At 41.4% G+C, this 18,638-nt stretch overlaps 1 protein-coding gene across 4 annotated transcripts in view; it reads right to left on the bottom strand.

The window, feature by feature from the left end:
• The window catches only part of FBLN1 (fibulin 1), a 123,608-nt gene that overhangs the window by 45,782 nt on the left and 59,188 nt on the right, over positions 1–18,638 (bottom strand). For all 4 annotated transcript variants that reach the window (XR_009461863.1, XM_019482267.2, XM_014606326.3 and 1 more), the window contains exons 9-14: positions 16,491–16,634; positions 14,913–15,041; positions 14,299–14,424; positions 13,674–13,793; positions 11,694–11,825; positions 11,450–11,573 (exon numbers count right to left, since the gene is read on the bottom strand). Coding sequence is in view for 3 of the 4 variants with exons in the window: in XM_019482267.2 (XP_019337812.1) it covers positions 11,450–11,573; positions 11,694–11,825; positions 13,674–13,793; positions 14,299–14,424; positions 14,913–15,041; positions 16,491–16,634 (775 nt within the window). In the remaining variant the exon portion in view is untranslated. The remainder of the gene's footprint in view (positions 1–11,449; positions 11,574–11,693; positions 11,826–13,673; positions 13,794–14,298; positions 14,425–14,912; positions 15,042–16,490; positions 16,635–18,638) is intronic.

Genomic DNA, 18,638 nt, shown 5'->3' with positions numbered 1-18,638 from the left:
TTGGTTTTGTTTTCTTTGTGTTTTGGTAACTGTGACAAGTCTTGTGGCCACAGGGGTGGCCATGATGCCCCCTAGTGGCCCAGTAGCTCCTGTCCAGCTCAGACTCTAATGTCGCTCTCCCTAGATTGTTCGCCCACCATGCCTTGTTCTTAATATTAAAGGTTGATTAAGGGAGGCTGTCAGCAGGCCTTAGAGTGAGTCTTACTCCTAATAATTTCCTGCTGGGTCTCAATCCAATCCTTAGGCCTGATAGGTCCCTCTCAGCCTGACCAGATCTGTCTAGAGCACCTGTAGCCTTATGGGCGAACTGTGTGGCTTTTTTTCCTCCCCTGCACCACACCCTAAGCCTTGCAGATGTTACTGTATTGTTGTTCACTTGCTGAGCTTTCGCCTCCCCAGCCTCCGCCCCTTTCCTCTCAGCTACACCCTTTAGCCCAGGCCCACTGTGTTGGATCTGGCTTTGGGGCACTAGCTTTAGTTTGTCCCTTCTGATCCCCGGGTCCCTGGGGCCTGTCTGCTGGGCCCCTCACCTTTGTCTCACTGTGTCCCTCTGGTGCTGGTCCCCTGGCCCCTGTCTTGCTGCACCCACCTTGGGTGGCATGGCCCTGTCTAGCCTTGTGGCCCTAATGCAGCACTGTGCACACTCTGGGCTCAACAATCACTCGTAACTGCACCCCTGTCGGGTGCCCGGCTCCTGTATGGCTCTGCAACCTTGCACTCTGACTCTCTGGACTCAACATTAGCTCAAGCCTGGAAAGGCTGAAGGCAATCATGTGCCCTTCAGGTACTAATGAGATTGCCATAAACCACCCCTTACAGTCTCAACTCAAACCGATACACTGATCACGGATACAAACAGTAACTTAAACCATAAGCCCCCAGGCTATAACAGAAACACAAACAGCAGCAGAAGCAGCCCTCTCCTGCTTTAAGAGGGCACACTCCTTTCCCCATGAGCATACCCCAAGTCCCTCACCTATAATTATTACATTCAGAAGGTTAGCAGTAAAGTCTCTGCATGAGTAGCTGCCTTAAGATGTTTAGGCAGCACAACATGGAGTGCCAACTTCTAAGTGTTCAGAACCACTGCACTTGCAATGGTATGCATCCCAGCAGAATACTGTGCTTGTGTATGGCCCAGAAGATGTCACACTAAAAAGACTAACAGTGTGCACTGAGACTCATAATAATAGACTGCACAGCCTACAGACACACGGATATGCTCCCTGTACTCTGGGGCATTAGACCAAGTGATATAAGAAGACAGGCTTAAAAGACTTAAAAGCTGTAAACCACTTATACATGAAGCCCACAAGCTCCTAGAAGAGACTGGAGATGCAGAACCAAACCTATGACCAGCAATGGAGTGGGCTGACCACTGGGAAAGGTCACACCTATTCCTACCGTATTTTATATCAACACCAAACGAGTCCTGCATTAGGCACGACCTTGACAAAAAAGCATGGGTCTAGCTGAACAGACTGAGATCTGGATATCTCAAAACAACACTTCACAAGATGAAAGTCTTTGACAGCCCCCTTTGTGAATGTGTCCAACAAACAGCCCAGCACTTAATCAAAAGTCGCAATCTTCCAAGTACTCAGACGGGGCAGATGGAATCTGCACATTAAGCAATAATGTGCTTATCCAACTCAGATTTGAAAGCTGATGTTGGATGCCATACAAAAGAGAAAGAAAAAAAATTAGATCTTCTTCAGATATTTCAGCTATGTTAGTTTTCACATTTTTCCATTTCTCATACTCAGTTGTAGAGAAGAGCATTCATAGCAATAATAATCAGATTTTTTTTTAAACATGACATTTGGTGGTTCACAATACATACTGCACACTTCATTTTTGGGTTTCATTAATGTGGACTAATTGTTCCATTAAATAACCACAAAAGATAGTTAATAAATATTATTGCTTTCAAAGACCTGAGTTCAATCTGGGGTCATGTACCACAATGGCAATAAACAATGACTATCTAAATCCCAATGTACTCTTTAGGCCACTTAAATGCTTCCCTTTTGTGGGTAGAGGAAAATCATATGGTAGGGAAATTTAACTAGCTAGGAAACTAGCAGACCAAGTCCATGAATGATGATCCAACTTTGTGGTATTCTACCATGGATTTGCTGGCCCACTGCTGCATACTGTTACCATTAAGTGTCACTGTGGGTAAAAAAGGACACCAAGGAACCTATTAAAAAAAGGAAAGGAAGTATGAGGGAGGGAGCCGAGCATAAGAGAAACTAGTATAGCAAGGTAAAAATAAAATGGCCTGCACTGAAGCAATTCTGAATGGTTCTTTATGACTCTTGCTAACTTCTGCAATTATATTAACCACAAAGGCTTGAAAAATAAACATGCAATGTTGCAAAAAATACTATTCCTGGATTAATCTCTGATTTTTGTTCAGTGTTCCAGGTTTATCTGTCTTTTCTCTTAAGTCACATTACATGTCATATTACTAACTATAACGAACCATTAAGAATATGGATTTCATGTTCAAAATATTGGTTCTTTAAAGGAAAGAAGAGAGGTACCAAAAGATAGAGATTTCGTTTTTAGGAAATGCCATACTTACTAGAATACAAGATGTTTTTTCCTCAATCAGAATGGGGAACAAAGCCCCTCAGCTTACATTTGCATACAAATAAACCTCATTAAATATACTGTCTATCATTACATTTCTGCCAAAAGCAGCATGTGCTCAGTAATAGAAACCAACTCTTCATCTTGGGCAATCCCTTGCAGTTGAACATAATTGTCTTCCATTATTGTTTTATCTGTGGGTCCAAAGATGGCTGATGAGGCCTATACAGGATTGACAGATTCTGTTGCAGCTCAGGCACAAGTTTCTACAGAGTGGGTGGCTCTGGGTTCTTGGTTTGGCTCACAACACACTGTTTCTGCTACTCCTGTTTTTCCATCTGTTGTTGTCATAAAGTCTCAACGTATCGAGGTCATTGCAGCAGAATCTTCCTCCATTTGGGTCAGTCCCGGGCAATAATCTCCCAAGATTTGGCACTGATGTTACATTATTTGCAAGCTGACCTTGAGGACATCCTTGAAGAGCTTTTTCTGCCCTCCTCTTGAGCATATACCTTGACTGAGATGAGAGAATAGAACTTGCTTCAGGAAACTGGAATTGGACATCTGGATGATGTGGCTAGCCCAGCAAAGTTGATGTGAGATGATCATCACCTCAATGCTCGTGGTGTTTGCTTGTGAGAGGATGCTAATGTTGGTGCATCTGTCTACCCACTGGATTCAAAGAACATTCTTCAGGCAGTGTTGATGGCACTCCTCCAGCGACTGGAGGTGTCTCCTGTATGTTATCTGTATCTCAGCTCCATACAGTAAGGTGGGACTCACAGATAAACCATGAACTTGGTTTCAGATCTTATATCACCATTTTCAACGACCTTTTTCCTCAGACATCCAAAGGCTACACTTGGCACTTTTAAGGTGATGTTGGATTTTTTTTGTCAATATCAGCCTTCTGCAAAAGATAGCTTCTGAGGTACAGAAAATACTCAACATTCTGCAGAGTCTAAACCATGAATCTAAATTACTGGAGCTGGGGACTGCTCATTAAGAGCCTGCTGATGGAGAACATTAGTCTTCAGAATGTTAAGCGTCAGTCCCACTTTCGTGTATGCCTTAGTATACTGTATTGCCAGAAGGCCTGCTTCTGAGTGAGCATGCACTACAGCATCATCAGCATCCTGTAGCTCAATGATTGAGGTTTCATAGTCATTAGGTGCTGGAAGGAACTTTACATATCATCAGGTACAGTGCCCCTGCACTTGGGCAGGAAAGACTGCTGCAATCAGATGGTCTTGGTTTTGGCTCAGAGTCAGCTGAGATAAAAGTTTACCATCCATTCGGTAGTTTATTTCCACTCTGACTGAAAGCTTGTTGGTGGTCAGATGTAGCAGCATGGTAAAGAATAGTGAAAAGAGTTGAAGAAATGATGCAGCCTTGCTTAACTTCTACCTTAACCTCAAAGGGATCTGAGATAGATCTGTTATTGAAAACCACCACTTTCATACCATTATGAAGCAGGCAAAGAATGGTGATGAACTTTGGTTGGCATTCATACTTCAGAAGGATACTCAACGGTGCTTCTCAGTTGAAGGCTTTCATGAGGTCAAAGAAGGCCATGTAGAGAGGTTTATGTTGATCCCAACATTTTTCTTGCAGTTGGTAAGCAGTGAAGGTCTTGTGCTTGCTGGTGGTCAACTGCTTCTAGTCATTTTCATCAAACCAGTCCTGGTGTTTCCTTGTAGAGATTCCAAGTGTCTCTTCGCAGAAACTGACGACAGGGTACCCCAAGCACTGCTAACATTCTCCCATTGTTGTTGATTAGAATTCACCAGTTTTTCATTGAGGCACTGATGGAAGAGGTCTGACTTAATTGGGTCCCTGAGCCCTTCAACGTTGATCTTCCATTGGCATTGCTTTTGTTGCAGCCATTGTTTGGGGGCCAGTTTGAATGATATAACTGAGTGGATGAGTCAGTGATTGGTCCAGCAATTGTCAGCTCTCAGCATACCTCGGATAATGCGGGCATCTTTGTGATCCTGGGCATGAACACTGATGTAGTCAATCAAGTGCCGATGCTTGGATTGAAGGTGTTGCCATGATGTCTTGTGCCTATTTTTCTGGTGGAACAGGGTGTTCGTAATGATGAGTCTGTGTTCCATGCATTTGGTCAAAAGGAGCATGACTATAAAACACATGGACTATATAAGGTAAACATATTGATGGGGATCTTTTCTTTCTTTTTTTTTATTTTTTTACAAATTTTATTAACAACATATTTTTCACCCTACACTTATTGAGCATCCTTGTTTTACCAAGACTTCACAGCACAGAAACAACTACATATCAAAAGTGAAGCTACATGCTAAACACTTAAACAACATACACCAACTTCCCACAAAAACTAAACCCTTACTTCTTCATACAGAACCCCATGAAAAAAAATGTTACCTCAGTAACCACCTGAAACTTTTTGCCCCTCCCATCAGTCCTCTCTGTTGGTTTAGTGAAACAACAAAGTGTCCAGTCCTTTTTCCTCCACTTCTCCTCTGCCTCTTCCTCTCTAATCTCTTCCATGTCCCAAAAGATGTAGTATTTCAGTTCATTCATGTAGCCCCAGCTTCAGGCACTCTCTTTCAGTGAAAGCCAACCCCTTAAACACCAAGAGGTTTCTTACTTTCCATAAATTAGTTTTAACACATGCTAATAAAGTCCTTAATAATGTTTCTTCCAGTCCCTATGGTATGAGTCCATATAGCACTATCACCTGCATTAATGACAGATTTATTTTAGTAACACTCAGAAAGCAGCAGACCCTTTCCCACACCTATTTTGCATATGTACATTCCCAAAACACATATCCCACTGTTTCTTCTTCCCTGCAATTCTCCCTTGGGCACCATGATGAGTTTGTCAAGCCCCATCTGTGTTGCACTCCTCTCACAGGTAAGATATTTCATACAGCTATGCACACTATGTCAGCATGTTCACCTTTTAGTTGTTTACCCACCACTGCTCCCCACACCTTCTTCATTTGTCCTTCTGTGACGTTTCCCACTGACACCATCCTGTCTCTCTCCCTTACTGCTTTAAACAATTTCTTATGATCCTTCAGGACCTCCAGCCCAATATTTCCTATTTTATACCTTTGCCTGAATCCTTCCATTTTGATGCAATGAAATGCAGGTTGCCATTTCTGTGGACTCTTCAGAAAGCTCTGATATACTCCCCATTTCCTCAAATTTGCAGCTGCATGAAAGGAGGTGATAAACGCTGCTCTCCCCTCTCCCTCCATTACCACCTTGCATACTGCACTTACATATTCTGTGTAGGCAAACAATCCCAAGCCTGGGAGCCCCATGTCACCATCTTTCTTGCTTTGTACAATTCAGGTCTAGCCAACCTTTCTCTTTTAGCATTCCAGAAGAACATGCACATTTTCCTCTGTACTTTTATCATCTGCTGCCATGTTAGTGGGAATACATTTCCTGTATATAGAATAATTGGCAGTAGCACAGCCTTAACTGTCACCACTTTTCTGGAAAAGGACAGTGTCTTTCTGAACCATAACCAAAGGATTTGCCATAGCCTTGCTGTCACCTTTTCCCATGCTAACCTCTCACTTCAGCATCTATTGGGGTCCTTAGTATTCTGATTTCTTTCTCTCTTATTTGAAGGCCCCACTTCACCAAGTCCCTCCAGTTTCCCACTCCCATTATTGTGCTTTTTGATTTATTTAATTTAGCCCCATCTCTTCTCCATACTCTGATGTATGCTTTAGCACCCTGTCCATCAAAAGTCTAAATACTGCATTTAAATCATCCATGTATAGTATGCATTTTACCTCACTCCCTTCCGGTATCTTTACTTCACCTATGACCTTGTCCTTTCTTATTACTTGTGCTAATGGTTCCATGCCACACATAAATAGTAGTGACAACAGGGGGCACCCTTGTCTCACCCTCGTGTGGATTTGGAGGCCCCACTCATGTGCCCATTAATTTGGACTTGACTCTCCGCTTGTCTATAAAATAACTTTATTAAACATATACATTTCTCTGGGAACATCATTTCTCCTAGTACCTCGAATATGAAATCATGATCCACTCTGCTATAACTCTGTTTGTTTTCGTTTCTTGGATTGGGACAGTATCTCTGATTACTTTGATTGGTTTGGAGATTCTTCTACCTGGTACTTCACATATCTGGTCTTCATGTGTGATCTTGAGGTTTTTCCTCATCCGCAAAGCTAGTGTCTTGGCCATTAACTTATAGTTCATATTATGGAGCATAATCGGTATCCAGTTTTTTCATGAGTTCCTTCTCCCCTTTCTTGAAGAGTAAGATCACTATGTCTCTTGTAAAATCTTTCTCTGCTTTTCTTGTGTCCACCATTTACTTGAACACTTTCACTATATCCATACCCAAAACTTCATGTAAAATTCTATACACAGTCTGTCTGCTCCTGGTGATTTCCCTCTTTTAAAAGTTTCTAAACACTCCTCCATTTCCATTAAACTTATCTATTCTTCCATCTTCTTTGCTTCCTCTACTTTCTCTTCAGTCTCTTCCAAGAAATCCTTCATCTTCTTCCCGTCTGCTTCCTTCTTCTGGTATAGCTCTTTGTAAAATCTTCTTGTTGCTTCCAACACTTCCTCCTGCTTTTCCACCCAGGCACCACCTTTGTCCTGTACTAGTTTAAGCTCTCCTTTTGCTGCCTTCATTCTGGTCAAACAGTATCGGGACCTCTCTTTGCTTTCTCCCACCCAGAGTGCTTGTGCTGAGAACATTTCCTCCCTCATCTTTCTTGTAAACCAGGTTTCTAACTCTTACCTTGTTCCTTCTGGCTCTTCTTGTACCTGTCTTCCTTTCTTTAGCAACTCCTGTCTCTTTCTTTGCAGCTCTTAGCTCTTTGTTTCTTTTCCCCATGCTTCTTCAGCCTTCCTTCCTGAAAAATTCTCCCATTCTATTCTTCACAATTATCCACCATTTTCTGGTACTCCTAAAATATTTCTTCAGTGTTCATCATCCCTCATACTGTCTCGTACGCTTGACATATCTCTTCATCTTGTAACAACCACACATTTAACTTTCGCAGTACCTTCCCTCTCATGGGGCTTTTACTAAGACTCATTTCCATCTTCAGCATGTGGTAATCACTAAAGGCCACATGTAGTTTCTTTCTTCCTTATCCCTATTTCTTTTGATACAACTAAAAAGTTAATTCTTGATTGTTTCTTTACACTGGAATCTGTTCTAGTGAAAACCATCTCCACTGCTCACACATCTCTTAGCAACTCTTCTTTTATTATATTGGTCAACAGTATGGATGACCGCTCTCTAAAACTCCATTTCTTTTTTCTCCTGTTCTGTCATCCACTTCAATTATACAATTGAAATCTCTATTATGTGTGGTCTCCCCCTTCAACCATGTAAACCGCTAGCTTTCTAAACAGTACATTCCTTCCTTCCCTCTCTGGTGGTGAACATACACTGGAAATTTCTAATTCTGTTCCCCTGACTATTAGTATCATTTGTTGCAACTGGCCACTGATGACTTCTTCTTAGCTGCTTTGCTTTTTGCTCTGGGTTCTTGAATAATATTGCTACCCCTGTTGCTGTGTCCCCATTTGCCCCTCGTCACCAGGATGGTCTCCATCTCCACCTTTTCTCAAAGGTATAGCCTTTGCAAACTTCCAGATCACGTTTCTCAAAGTATTTATTATCCCTCTCACCTGGTATACCACATTCTTGTTGGCAGAGTATATCTGCCTTAATTGGTTTAACACTGGTTGAATTTGTTCCCATCTTTTCCTTGTTAAGATACCCTGATGTTAAGCAAAGCTATTGTCAATGCTGTTTATGGCTGTTTTAAAATGAATGCACCTCTCCTTTTAAGGTTCATCCATGCTTGTTTTTTGCTGAGTGCACCTGTATCTTTCATCTGTGCTACTGCTCAAAGTGGTTGAATCTTCCCTCTTCCTCACTCGCATTCCGGTAGCCTTTGCAAGCTGCTGGATCATTTTTGCATATTACTGCTTCTCCACCGCTTCCCACCTTTTGATCTCCACTCTGGGCTGAAGCCCAGAGGTGTTAGCAGCAGGAAACTGCTCTCTGGCTCTTCCTCTGACTCACCTCCCTCATTATCAGGCTTTTCTTCTTGATCATCAGCCCCTGCATTCTTTCTTTTCCCAGTCTGTCTCTCTGGCTCTCTCTCTTGCTCCATCTCCACTTCTGCTGTCTCTAGGGTGTCTTTTTCTTCCCCACTCCTACCTCCATGTCTGAAATGTTTGCTGTTTCTGCTTTCCCTTCCATTCCATCTCCTATCTCCTTCTACACAGCCTCAGTCATAAGCAGTCTGCCATAACGGAGGAAGACCAGTGCAGTGTACTGGTAGCAGCACCACTCTCAGGAGCGCCATGTGTCCCCCATTAACAGGCGACACATGTTCCACAGTCCCAGCTTCTATTTGACCTTGGCTTGGTCTTCTCCCATGCTTTCTGCCTTTTCAGCTCTGGGTTGAACTCCACCCCAAAGGATCTTTACCCCCTTATGGGAGATGGAGACACTCCCCCTCCCCGGTCTCCTAGCTTGCCCAGTACCAGGCAGGAGCTCTTGCCCACATTGAGCTTAGCCCTTGCCGCCACACCATATACCTAGGTATGGTACAGAACTCTTTCCACTAGGTCCTTGTCCCTGCACAGGATCTTGAGGTCATCCATGTATGCCAGGACTTTCACATCTGTCCCACTTCCCCTAGGGATCTGCACTCCACTGATCCTGGGATCTTGCCTGAGCCTCTGGGCCAGTGGTTCCATCACACAGATGAAAGTTGTACGCAATTAAAAACTGAGAAGTAACAGGAAACCTTATTAATAGACATCTGGCACCGACTATAAGAATATTTCCAAGTTCTACCTTGATCTAGCATAGATTTCTGATACATAGCCAGAACTATGTCCTTATCTTTTCTGATATTTTTTTTGGCTCAGTGATAACAGATGTTTGACTTGTGTCACATACAGACAGCCTAATCCTTACACAGTTTAGAAACCTGAAAAGTATTTGGCAAGGTAAATTCAGTGGGTAAAGTTGCAGTAACTCTTGAATACTCCTGGAAAAAAAGCACTAAGAACACAGGCTAGTCAGAAAAAGAAGGGTTCTTAAGAGTCTAATTTGCACAATGGAGAGAACATTTTCATGCCACTTTCATTGCTAAAGGGCCAAACTGCAGCAGGCCTATAAAAAGGTTTGAGAGGAGGCGAACAAGGAGCTGTATCTTCCTTGTTCCACCCATTCAAGGGGTTGCTGCACTGGCAATGATGCATATTGTTCCAAGTGGGTTATCCCTCCCTATTCAATACTTTCTACTATCTTGTTATCTTAGCAGATAGATAAAGACAAAATTAAGCCTCAGGGAAGGAAATGTATCCTAAGCAAGGATATAATGAGCAATTTTATGGTATTTTTATTACCTACATTTTCATAATGAACACCTCAGGATATAAATGAATGAGCAAATTTAAAAAGTAGCTAAGTATCTATATCACAGCTTTTTATTATTTGACAAGTGCTATTTGAATTTAATTACTGATGACACATCAAAGGATATTAGCAAATGTCTATTTTATAAACGTTTTAATTCTGTGAAATTCCCTCAACAACAATCCGATCACGACAAAAATCACCTGTCATGTCTTTTTTATTGCATTTTACTTCTTCAGACTTCAGTGCAAATATTAACTAATTACTCTTTGCAAAACCCCCGTGTGGCAGATAGCTCCATTATATACATGGGATACAGAGTGCTTAATCTTATCTGAGATCATGTGTGTATAGGAATACATCTTCACATTGACTGGGTAAGGGGATAACAGATTTGTGAGCAATGTAGCATGTCAGCTTTATTCCCTAGCTGACAATTTAAACTTGCCAGTGCAGATACACTTGGAAAAGTTGTAGAGATGCCACACACTCTTCAGATAAACTCTCGTAAATATTGGGCTGACAAATCAGTTGAAGGGGAAAAAGTGAGTCTGGCTCTGAAGCAGACATAAGCAAAGATTTCTCCCCATTACTAGCACTATTTCACCCCCTGTAAATGAGTTGCTGGTTGACCTGGTATTTTAGGCCCCATGCTGATCATATCTTCTATGAGAAGGGTAACATGACAAGAGCCAGCAGCTGCCAACAAGCTATCTGCAATAGGGCTCCTAAGCTTTTTAAAAGTCATGAAACTCAAATGATATAAACAATGGTGGAAAATTTTGCACATCTTTAGTACAAATCATGCATTGAGCTGAAAACTAAACGTTCCTTTCTCTCAACTACAAAAGCTTATAAAAAAGTTGACTGAGTCATGCTTAGGGAGAGAAAGGATCTCCTGGCCACATCTACACAAGACGCTGACTGCGCAGTAGCTTGTTACTACCGTGCAGTAGCATCGCGTGGCACAAAGTATGACATGACACTACTGCACAGTAGTAACCAGTTACTGTGCGTCATTTAGTACTTGTGTATGCAAGTGCAGTAACAACTGCACAGTCAGAATCTAATGTAGATGCAGCATCTGAGTAGGATAACTGAAACTAAATATTCTTTTATCAACCACCTGGTCACCACAAGCCTAGCCTGATATAATCATTCTGGGCATTCAAAAATGATTGATTGAGACTCTCTCTGCCTCCCCACTTGGTGTGATAAATATAGCTTGTCTTAAAAGATAGATCTAATGCATAAACCAAGATCCTGCTTTGTCCATTTATTTTTGTGCATGTGTACAACTGCATGGGCAGGTCACTGCCAGGATCCACCAACCATCTAATCAACCTTGCCTTAGGGTCAGGGAGGACATGTGCCTGTCAAATAGTTCTTCAAGGAAACAAAGAGCACTTACGTATCTCCCGATTTGCGATAGTTTTCTGGACACTGCAAAGACAGACAACGAAAACCACCCTGGATGTTAAAGCAGGTCTCATTGAATGAGCAATTGTGTGTTTCTGCAGCACATTCATCGATATCTGTCAAATGGAAGAAATAAAAGGATTAAGCACATGCAGGTCTCAGACAGTAAATCTCAAATTAGGTTCCAGGTAATATGATGATCTAACCAGACATTTCTGCACAGTTATGAAACATACCTTGGCAGTTTCGTGCATTAGGTGCCAATCTGTACCCGGTAGAGGGGCAGGTGCACTGAAAGCTTCCAGGAACATTAACACATCGATAAGAACAAATGTGCCCTCCAGTAGGTAAAGCGCATTCATCAATATCTGGAAAAAAAACTTCACCATGTTTAAATAGTTCACCTTAGGATGAAGCAGCAATTGGTGCTGTAGATAATTAAACAATTGTAAACCATTTGGTGATGTAGATAAGTAGATTGTCACAGACCATTGGATGAAGATGGCATGAGCCAATAAAAGGGAATAACCATAGGTCTCTTTACTGGCAGGAACCCATCAGAGGAACTGGGAGTGAATCTCCACCAGTGATTTTCAACCAGGGTGCCATGAGATCCTTTTAAGGGTGTTGCAAGATGCCATGCAATATTAGCAATGTTAGGTGTGCAAATACCTACACAATTCACAAGGTAAACCCAGAAATTTCAAATAGGAATTAAAAGTGTGAAAACTATTATGACCTGTTGTAGTCTTTCTGAGTTTGTTGCAACAGAACTGCTTTATTATTTCTCCATAGTCAAACACCTAGTGAAAACTAAGAGGTGGCATTTTCTGAGGGGTGCCTTGAGTCTAAAAAACGCTGATCCACATCAACAGCTCCACTAGAGCAATAGAACCCCTTCTTTCACTTACTGTCTGAGTGAGAGGATTCTGCCACCACCTGGAAGCTGATAGAAGACATGTGTAGATGTGCCTGGGCTCTCAACTGGTGCCTTCCTGCTGGCAAAGTTGTTGTAATGGAGCCACCAGTAGCCACATCAGTGTACATGTACATTGGTAGCTTCCCTGTAGCTGTTGCTGTCTGCTGGCAGAACTGCGCAAAAAAGTCTTGTAGTGATCAGAGTACAAAATTATTACAGGGCACAAGGGCCATTGCATACAGGCATTACACTTCTACTGGAAGAACTGCTGCTCTTCCAGAAGAAATTGCTAGCATGCAGGTGTTAATTCAGTTTCTCCCAGAAGAATCATGCCCCATTTGGGAGAAAGATGTTCTAGGCTGACACCTGGAAGATCTCCCCTGTGAGAGGGTTTTTCTTGCTAGAATAAACAGCTGTATGCTTGACTCCTCTGTGATAGGGAGGAGTCTCTGTGGGGACTCCAGTCTGGGGAAGGCATGGGAAGCAGGGGAGAGAGGGCATCTGCAAGCTGGAACACCTGTATGAGCCCTCTCTTAGGAAGATTTCTAGTGCTGCAAATTTCCTAGAAATTTACAGTGGTAGAAATGAACACCTGTCCATGACCAACAAAACCAGAAATTCAGCTTTGCCATGAAAGCAGATAACAATGATGATGAATGACTTTTAATGTAGAGCTCCTCATCTTATGGTCTGAGGACAAAGGAAGTCAGTAGCTTCATTCATATTTTACAAAATGGGAAAACTGAGGCAGTGTCTTGTGAAAGATCACCCAGAAAGCCAGAGGCAAACCAAGAAAAGAATTCAGGCTTCTGGGGTCCCAGTCCAGTCACTATCCACTAGACAAGCCTATCCCATTAGGATAATTCTTTAAGCAATGCCTGTATTTGTGTGTGCTCAAAGCTTGCTTCACGAAAGGTCAAGTATAAAAAAGTACTTAGATGCTTTTCAGAATCCTCAGCTGATGAAAATATGTAAGCTAGTTAGTGCTACAAGTAAAAGCACTTCCAATATTTAAAACAAGCCTCAAACTATATTTCAGCTCAAACAACAAAACTTTTTCAGGACTTCACACCCTGCAAGTTGATCTCAAGGGGTCTGGATGGGAGATAGTTTTTAATTGTGTAGAAAACTTACGAGAACCAAATGATTAAATATTATTTGTATTGGTGTTAAGTCAGGTACAAGGAACTGTTCCATAGAGATGACATCTCATTTTTGTTTTTGTGTGAATAAAAATAAAAGTATTGTCCACTTCCCACCTTTAAAAATTGCAGTTTTCAGTTAAAACATTTCTTACCTTCACAGGTGATTCCATCTATATCACTAAGCTGATAGCCCCGACGGCAATAACACTGATAGGAACCATACACGTTGGCACACTCTTGACTACAGGGGTTGCTCTCACATTCATTTAAGTCTGAAATATAAAATTTGATATAGCTCAACCAATTTTCTACTAGTAGGGTCTGCTTACATAAACCTCAGTTCTACAAAATTGGGTCATAAATTTGGAAAAAGCATTCCTATTGCCAAAATCAGATGTCTTCCTTTAATCACTATCACAAAAATATACATTAGCAGCTATGTCACTAAGTAGGTGGGCAACAAGTGACCATAAGTGTGAATATCTCCATGTTGGTGGGTGGCAGTGGGTTATTCTACTGTGTTTTATTATCTCCTATAACAGCACTGCCCCTCTGCGATGTTGCCATTAGAAGGGACAAAGCCATGTGAGGAAAGGAGGGGTTATGATGACATTGTTTATATTTCACCTTGAAAATTACTATAGTGAAAACAATCCCTTAAGCCATTACAATTTAGCCCTTGAAGCCTAGAACAGAGAAATCAAACAGGAAGAGCAAAAATAACAAACAATGAACAGTGTTTTCAGCTAGTCAGCCCATGTAGATTTGTCTCCTTACCTTCACATGACCTGCTGTCAATAGAAAGTTTGAAGCCCATGGTACAGGTGCAGTAATAGGATCCAGGAGTGTTCTCACATTTGTGAGCACAAAGACGTCCAGGGTAGCGCCTGCACTCATTGATGTCTACAATGATAAATATAGATACAGACTTTGGTACCAGTTGCCTTTATGGGGGCACTCCAGTGAATGAGTTTCTGGTCACAGAAATTTGATTTCCATTTTTTAGATTTCCATTTTATGCTGGAAAATGAATGAAGTGCTCAGAACGTTACTTTAGAGGCAGCACTGGTTTATATTCAGCATGTTATTGTGTGTAATTGAATTAGATATAAACACAAGAAGACTGCTGTGTTCTTCCAAAGGAACATTTTTGCTTTAGATGCAGAGTAAAAGCACCCTAAAAACAACTACACACTGTCTTATGATCTTTATATAAATACAGTTTCCTTTGAAGTATCAGCAACTCTAATACATGGCGGACTCCAGCAAAACATGCACGTTCAGATGAAACCTTGTGACAAAACTAATAAAGTGATGCTTTTATAAAACAGTTAGTTAGTTATTTATATATTTAAAGCTATGAAACAATCTTTTCAGAGAATGCAACTTACCAACACAAGTTCTACTGATAGCATCAAATGAGTAGCCTGATTTGCAGTCACAGCGGTAACTGCCAGGGGCATTTATACAAACATGTCCTTCTCCACATGGCTGGCTGGATGATGAGCACTCATCTATATCTAAGGGGAAAAGAGAGACAGAGAGAGAGAAATGAGCGAAAAGATGGTCTCAAGCAGTGGGAGTAAAGCATTGCCTTTGTATGACCTTTTTTCCTACCTCAGCTTGCCCATCCATAAAATAAGTGTAAAAATACTAGGGTTGGGTATATGATGAGTCAAATAAAGTTTGGTTAGTTGACTGGTCAAATATTGGTCAAAAATTGTAAAAAAAGAAAAACTGCCAATAGATCTAAATAATACACAGAAAAAGCACAAATTTTCCATGAAGAAATGAGTCAAAAACAACTTTAAAAAAATCACATTTTTGTCAAGAAAACTAAAAAAAATGTAGTTTTTTGTAAAAATTCTATAATCTTTGACTATTCAATAATATGCAGTCAATTGAAAATTTAGGCCTACCAGCCTCCCTCTCCTGCAAAAAAAACTTATCTGTTTCACATAGAGTTAAATTGTGAGGCTTCATTCATTAGTATCTGCGAAACACTACTGCATGCATGCCTCAGAATCAATGGCAAAACTCCACTGCACTTCAAAGAGAACTGGATCTAAATTAATGAGCAGTAGTGGAACTAGGGTGGGGTGAATGGGGCAGCTGCCCTGGGCACCAACTTTGGGGTATGAGCAGGAAAATGCTGCTGCTTCAACCACACAATTGTGCCAGTGCACAGCAGCAGCCAGAAATTGCTGCTGCCCCAGTGTGTTGTAGCTTCCCTGAGCAGCTGGCTGCATTCTTACGCCTCTGTTAATTCCATGTAAAGTATTCTTACAGCACACGATATCTCTTGAACCCCATGTTGCTATACGTGTTATAAAAGTGGGAGGGGGGGGAGTCAGGGACCAAAAAAAGGCAGCACATTATATGAAAGAAGTGCTATATAGAATTATTTTTATATACCTCATTAGGTATCCATGGAAGAGTTCTTAACCTGGTAGAATTGGCCCCAGATTACCTAAATCACTGAAGCTACGATAGTTCGCACCATCTCAGAACTGCCCCGATGGGTTTTTAAAAGTTTAGAGCACACACAAGTACTTGCCTTTACAATCTAAGGATTACATTCACCCCCAATCTAAAGACTAGCACAAGGCTTGTATAAGACTCCCTTAAACCTTATTTTGATATCTTATGCAACACTCAAGTAGGACATTTTGCAGGAGCAAGTAGGCTGGTTCTCTCCAGTAGGGTGCATTTCACTCATACTGAATTATTCCAGTATATGACTACAGTTCGAAAGGATCACTGAAAGAAGGAAGCATGAGAGATTGCTCACAGACCATCACCTGTAGGGGCAACATGAAGGAAGATAAAGATCAAAAGAGAGCTATAGGAGTAGATGGAAGAAAGGCTTGGATGGAAGGCTGAGAACAACAAGGTTGAGTTAAAAAGTAAAAATGTACACATCTTCTCCCTGATGCATTTAACAGTTTTGATCTGTATCTATAGCTTACCTACACATCTCATTCCATCCTCATTGAGGTGATAACCACGCCCACAGTTTGGTGTGATCCTTTGGCAGGTATATGAGCCATCAGTGTTAATGCATATCTGCCCAACTGGACATGGCATGTTGGTGCTGAGGCACTCATTAATATCTACAATAATACAAAAATTCAAGTGATGAAAGTAATCCTCACTTTACAGATGCTTCGTGGCAAGACGTTCTCCCTGTACCCTTGGGAAACTGAAGAGACATTTGCAGCCATTTAGCTGTGCAAACTGAAGAAATTTTGCAAAGATTAAAAAAAAAGTAGGTACCAAATTCTACTGGAAATCAGTGAGAGTTGGATGCATTACTCCTGTTTTTACTTTTAATAGTGTTCCCCCAAATTAAATAAGATGCAACTAAAAGCTGATCCACAGAAAGAGAAGAATGGAGGTGCTAATACTGCTTTTTACCTGCAGTGGCATAAAACCAGTATCTGGTTTAAGACAGGATGACTAAGAGTGAGACTGGTAAAGCCCTCCTAAAAATACATGCTACTGCTGCTCTAAGAAAAAGTCAAATGTGCCATCCCTGTAATATATGCTATTATGCCCTGTCCCACCCCTACAAACCTTACTTTCCTGTGGAGACAGAACACTGCAGGCACTTTAGCCAGGTCCCAATTCAAGCCCTTACAGATAGAAGCAACATAGGAAAGTATGAATGGAAGGGACCTCATGAGGAGGTCTAGTACAGTCCTCTCCTCAAGGCAGGATTGTGCCTGACTAAACCATGCCAGCCAGGTATCTGTTCAACCTGCTCTTGAAAATGTCTAGGGTTGGGGGGTCTACAGTTTCTCTAGGTAGCCTTTTCCAATTCTTGACCACCCTCAATTTCTTAATCTTCAACCTAAATTTCATCTACTGCACGTTGAGGCCATTGCTCCTAATCCTGTCCCATACAGCTATAGAGAAAGCCCAAATTCATCCTCTCTCTAATTGCCTTTCAGTTACTTGAAGACTGTTATCAAATCCCCGCCTCAGGTTTCTCTTTTCCAAACAAAATAATTCTACTTCTTTCAGCCTTTCCTCCCAAGTTATGCTTTCCAGGTATCTTACCATTTTGTCACTCTTGACTAGACTCTTTCAAATCTGCCCACATCTTTCTTGAAGTGTGGAGCCCAAAACTGGACACAGGTGAGGCCTCCCTAGTGCTGTATAGAGTGGAAGAATCATGTTCCTTAATTCGCTGGTGACATTCCTGTTAATACAGCCCAATATCCTGTTGGCTTTTTTTACAACAAGAGAATGCTATTGGTTCATATTCATCTTATGGTCCTCTGCAGTACTGCAGCCTAGCTAGTCATTCCCCAGTCTATTTATGGATTCAATTATTCGATTCCAAGTGTAGGAGTTTGAATTTGTCCTTGTTGAATTTTATCTTAGTGCTTGCAGACTATTTCACCAGTTTATCCAGATCCTTCTAGATCCTATGCTCTGGAGTGTCTGCAACTCTACCCAACTTGGTGTCACCCACAAATTTTCTAAGCATAATTTCCAGCCCACTGTCCAAATCACTGATGAATATATTAAACAATACTGAACTCAGGACAGACCCCTGGGAACCCCACTTGATACCTCCTCCAACCTACACATTGAGATATTGATGAGTACTCACTGAGAGCACAAGGATTCAACCAGTTTTGTATCCATATTACAGTATTTTCTTCTAGTCTATATTTCCTTAATTTAAGGAGAATGTCATGAAAGACAGTGCCAAAAGCCTCACTAAAGTCAAGATATATCACATCCACTGCTCTCCCCACATCCACAAAGCCTGTCACCTAATCCTAGAAAGAAATCAGGTGAAGGCTATTTCCACCTTGGAGAAACGAAGATATTAAAAAGGTGGGAAGCTTCCCACCCTCTCTTTCTCCCACAGTACAATGCAATGCAGTATTGTGATGCATAGGTTAAAACACAAACAAAAACACAATGCTTTAAGCTGTTTCGAAACTCTCCAGATCCACAGCTGGTTAAACTGGTGTAGGTCCAAAGATGTCAACACAGCCACACCAAGTACAATCTGAGTATCTAACCCTACATATGTCAGAGATTAGCTTTTAAAGGCAAGGTTGTCCACCAACCCTAAATGACCTTTATTTATGGAGTAC

The sequence above is a fragment of the Alligator mississippiensis genome, chromosome 4 (assembly GCF_030867095.1).
Source record: "Alligator mississippiensis isolate rAllMis1 chromosome 4, rAllMis1, whole genome shotgun sequence".
In the NCBI taxonomy this organism is placed as follows: Eukaryota; Metazoa; Chordata; order Crocodylia; family Alligatoridae; genus Alligator; species Alligator mississippiensis.
Note: the sequence above shows the minus strand (reverse complement) of the source record. Positions and strands in the feature narration are given on the sequence as shown.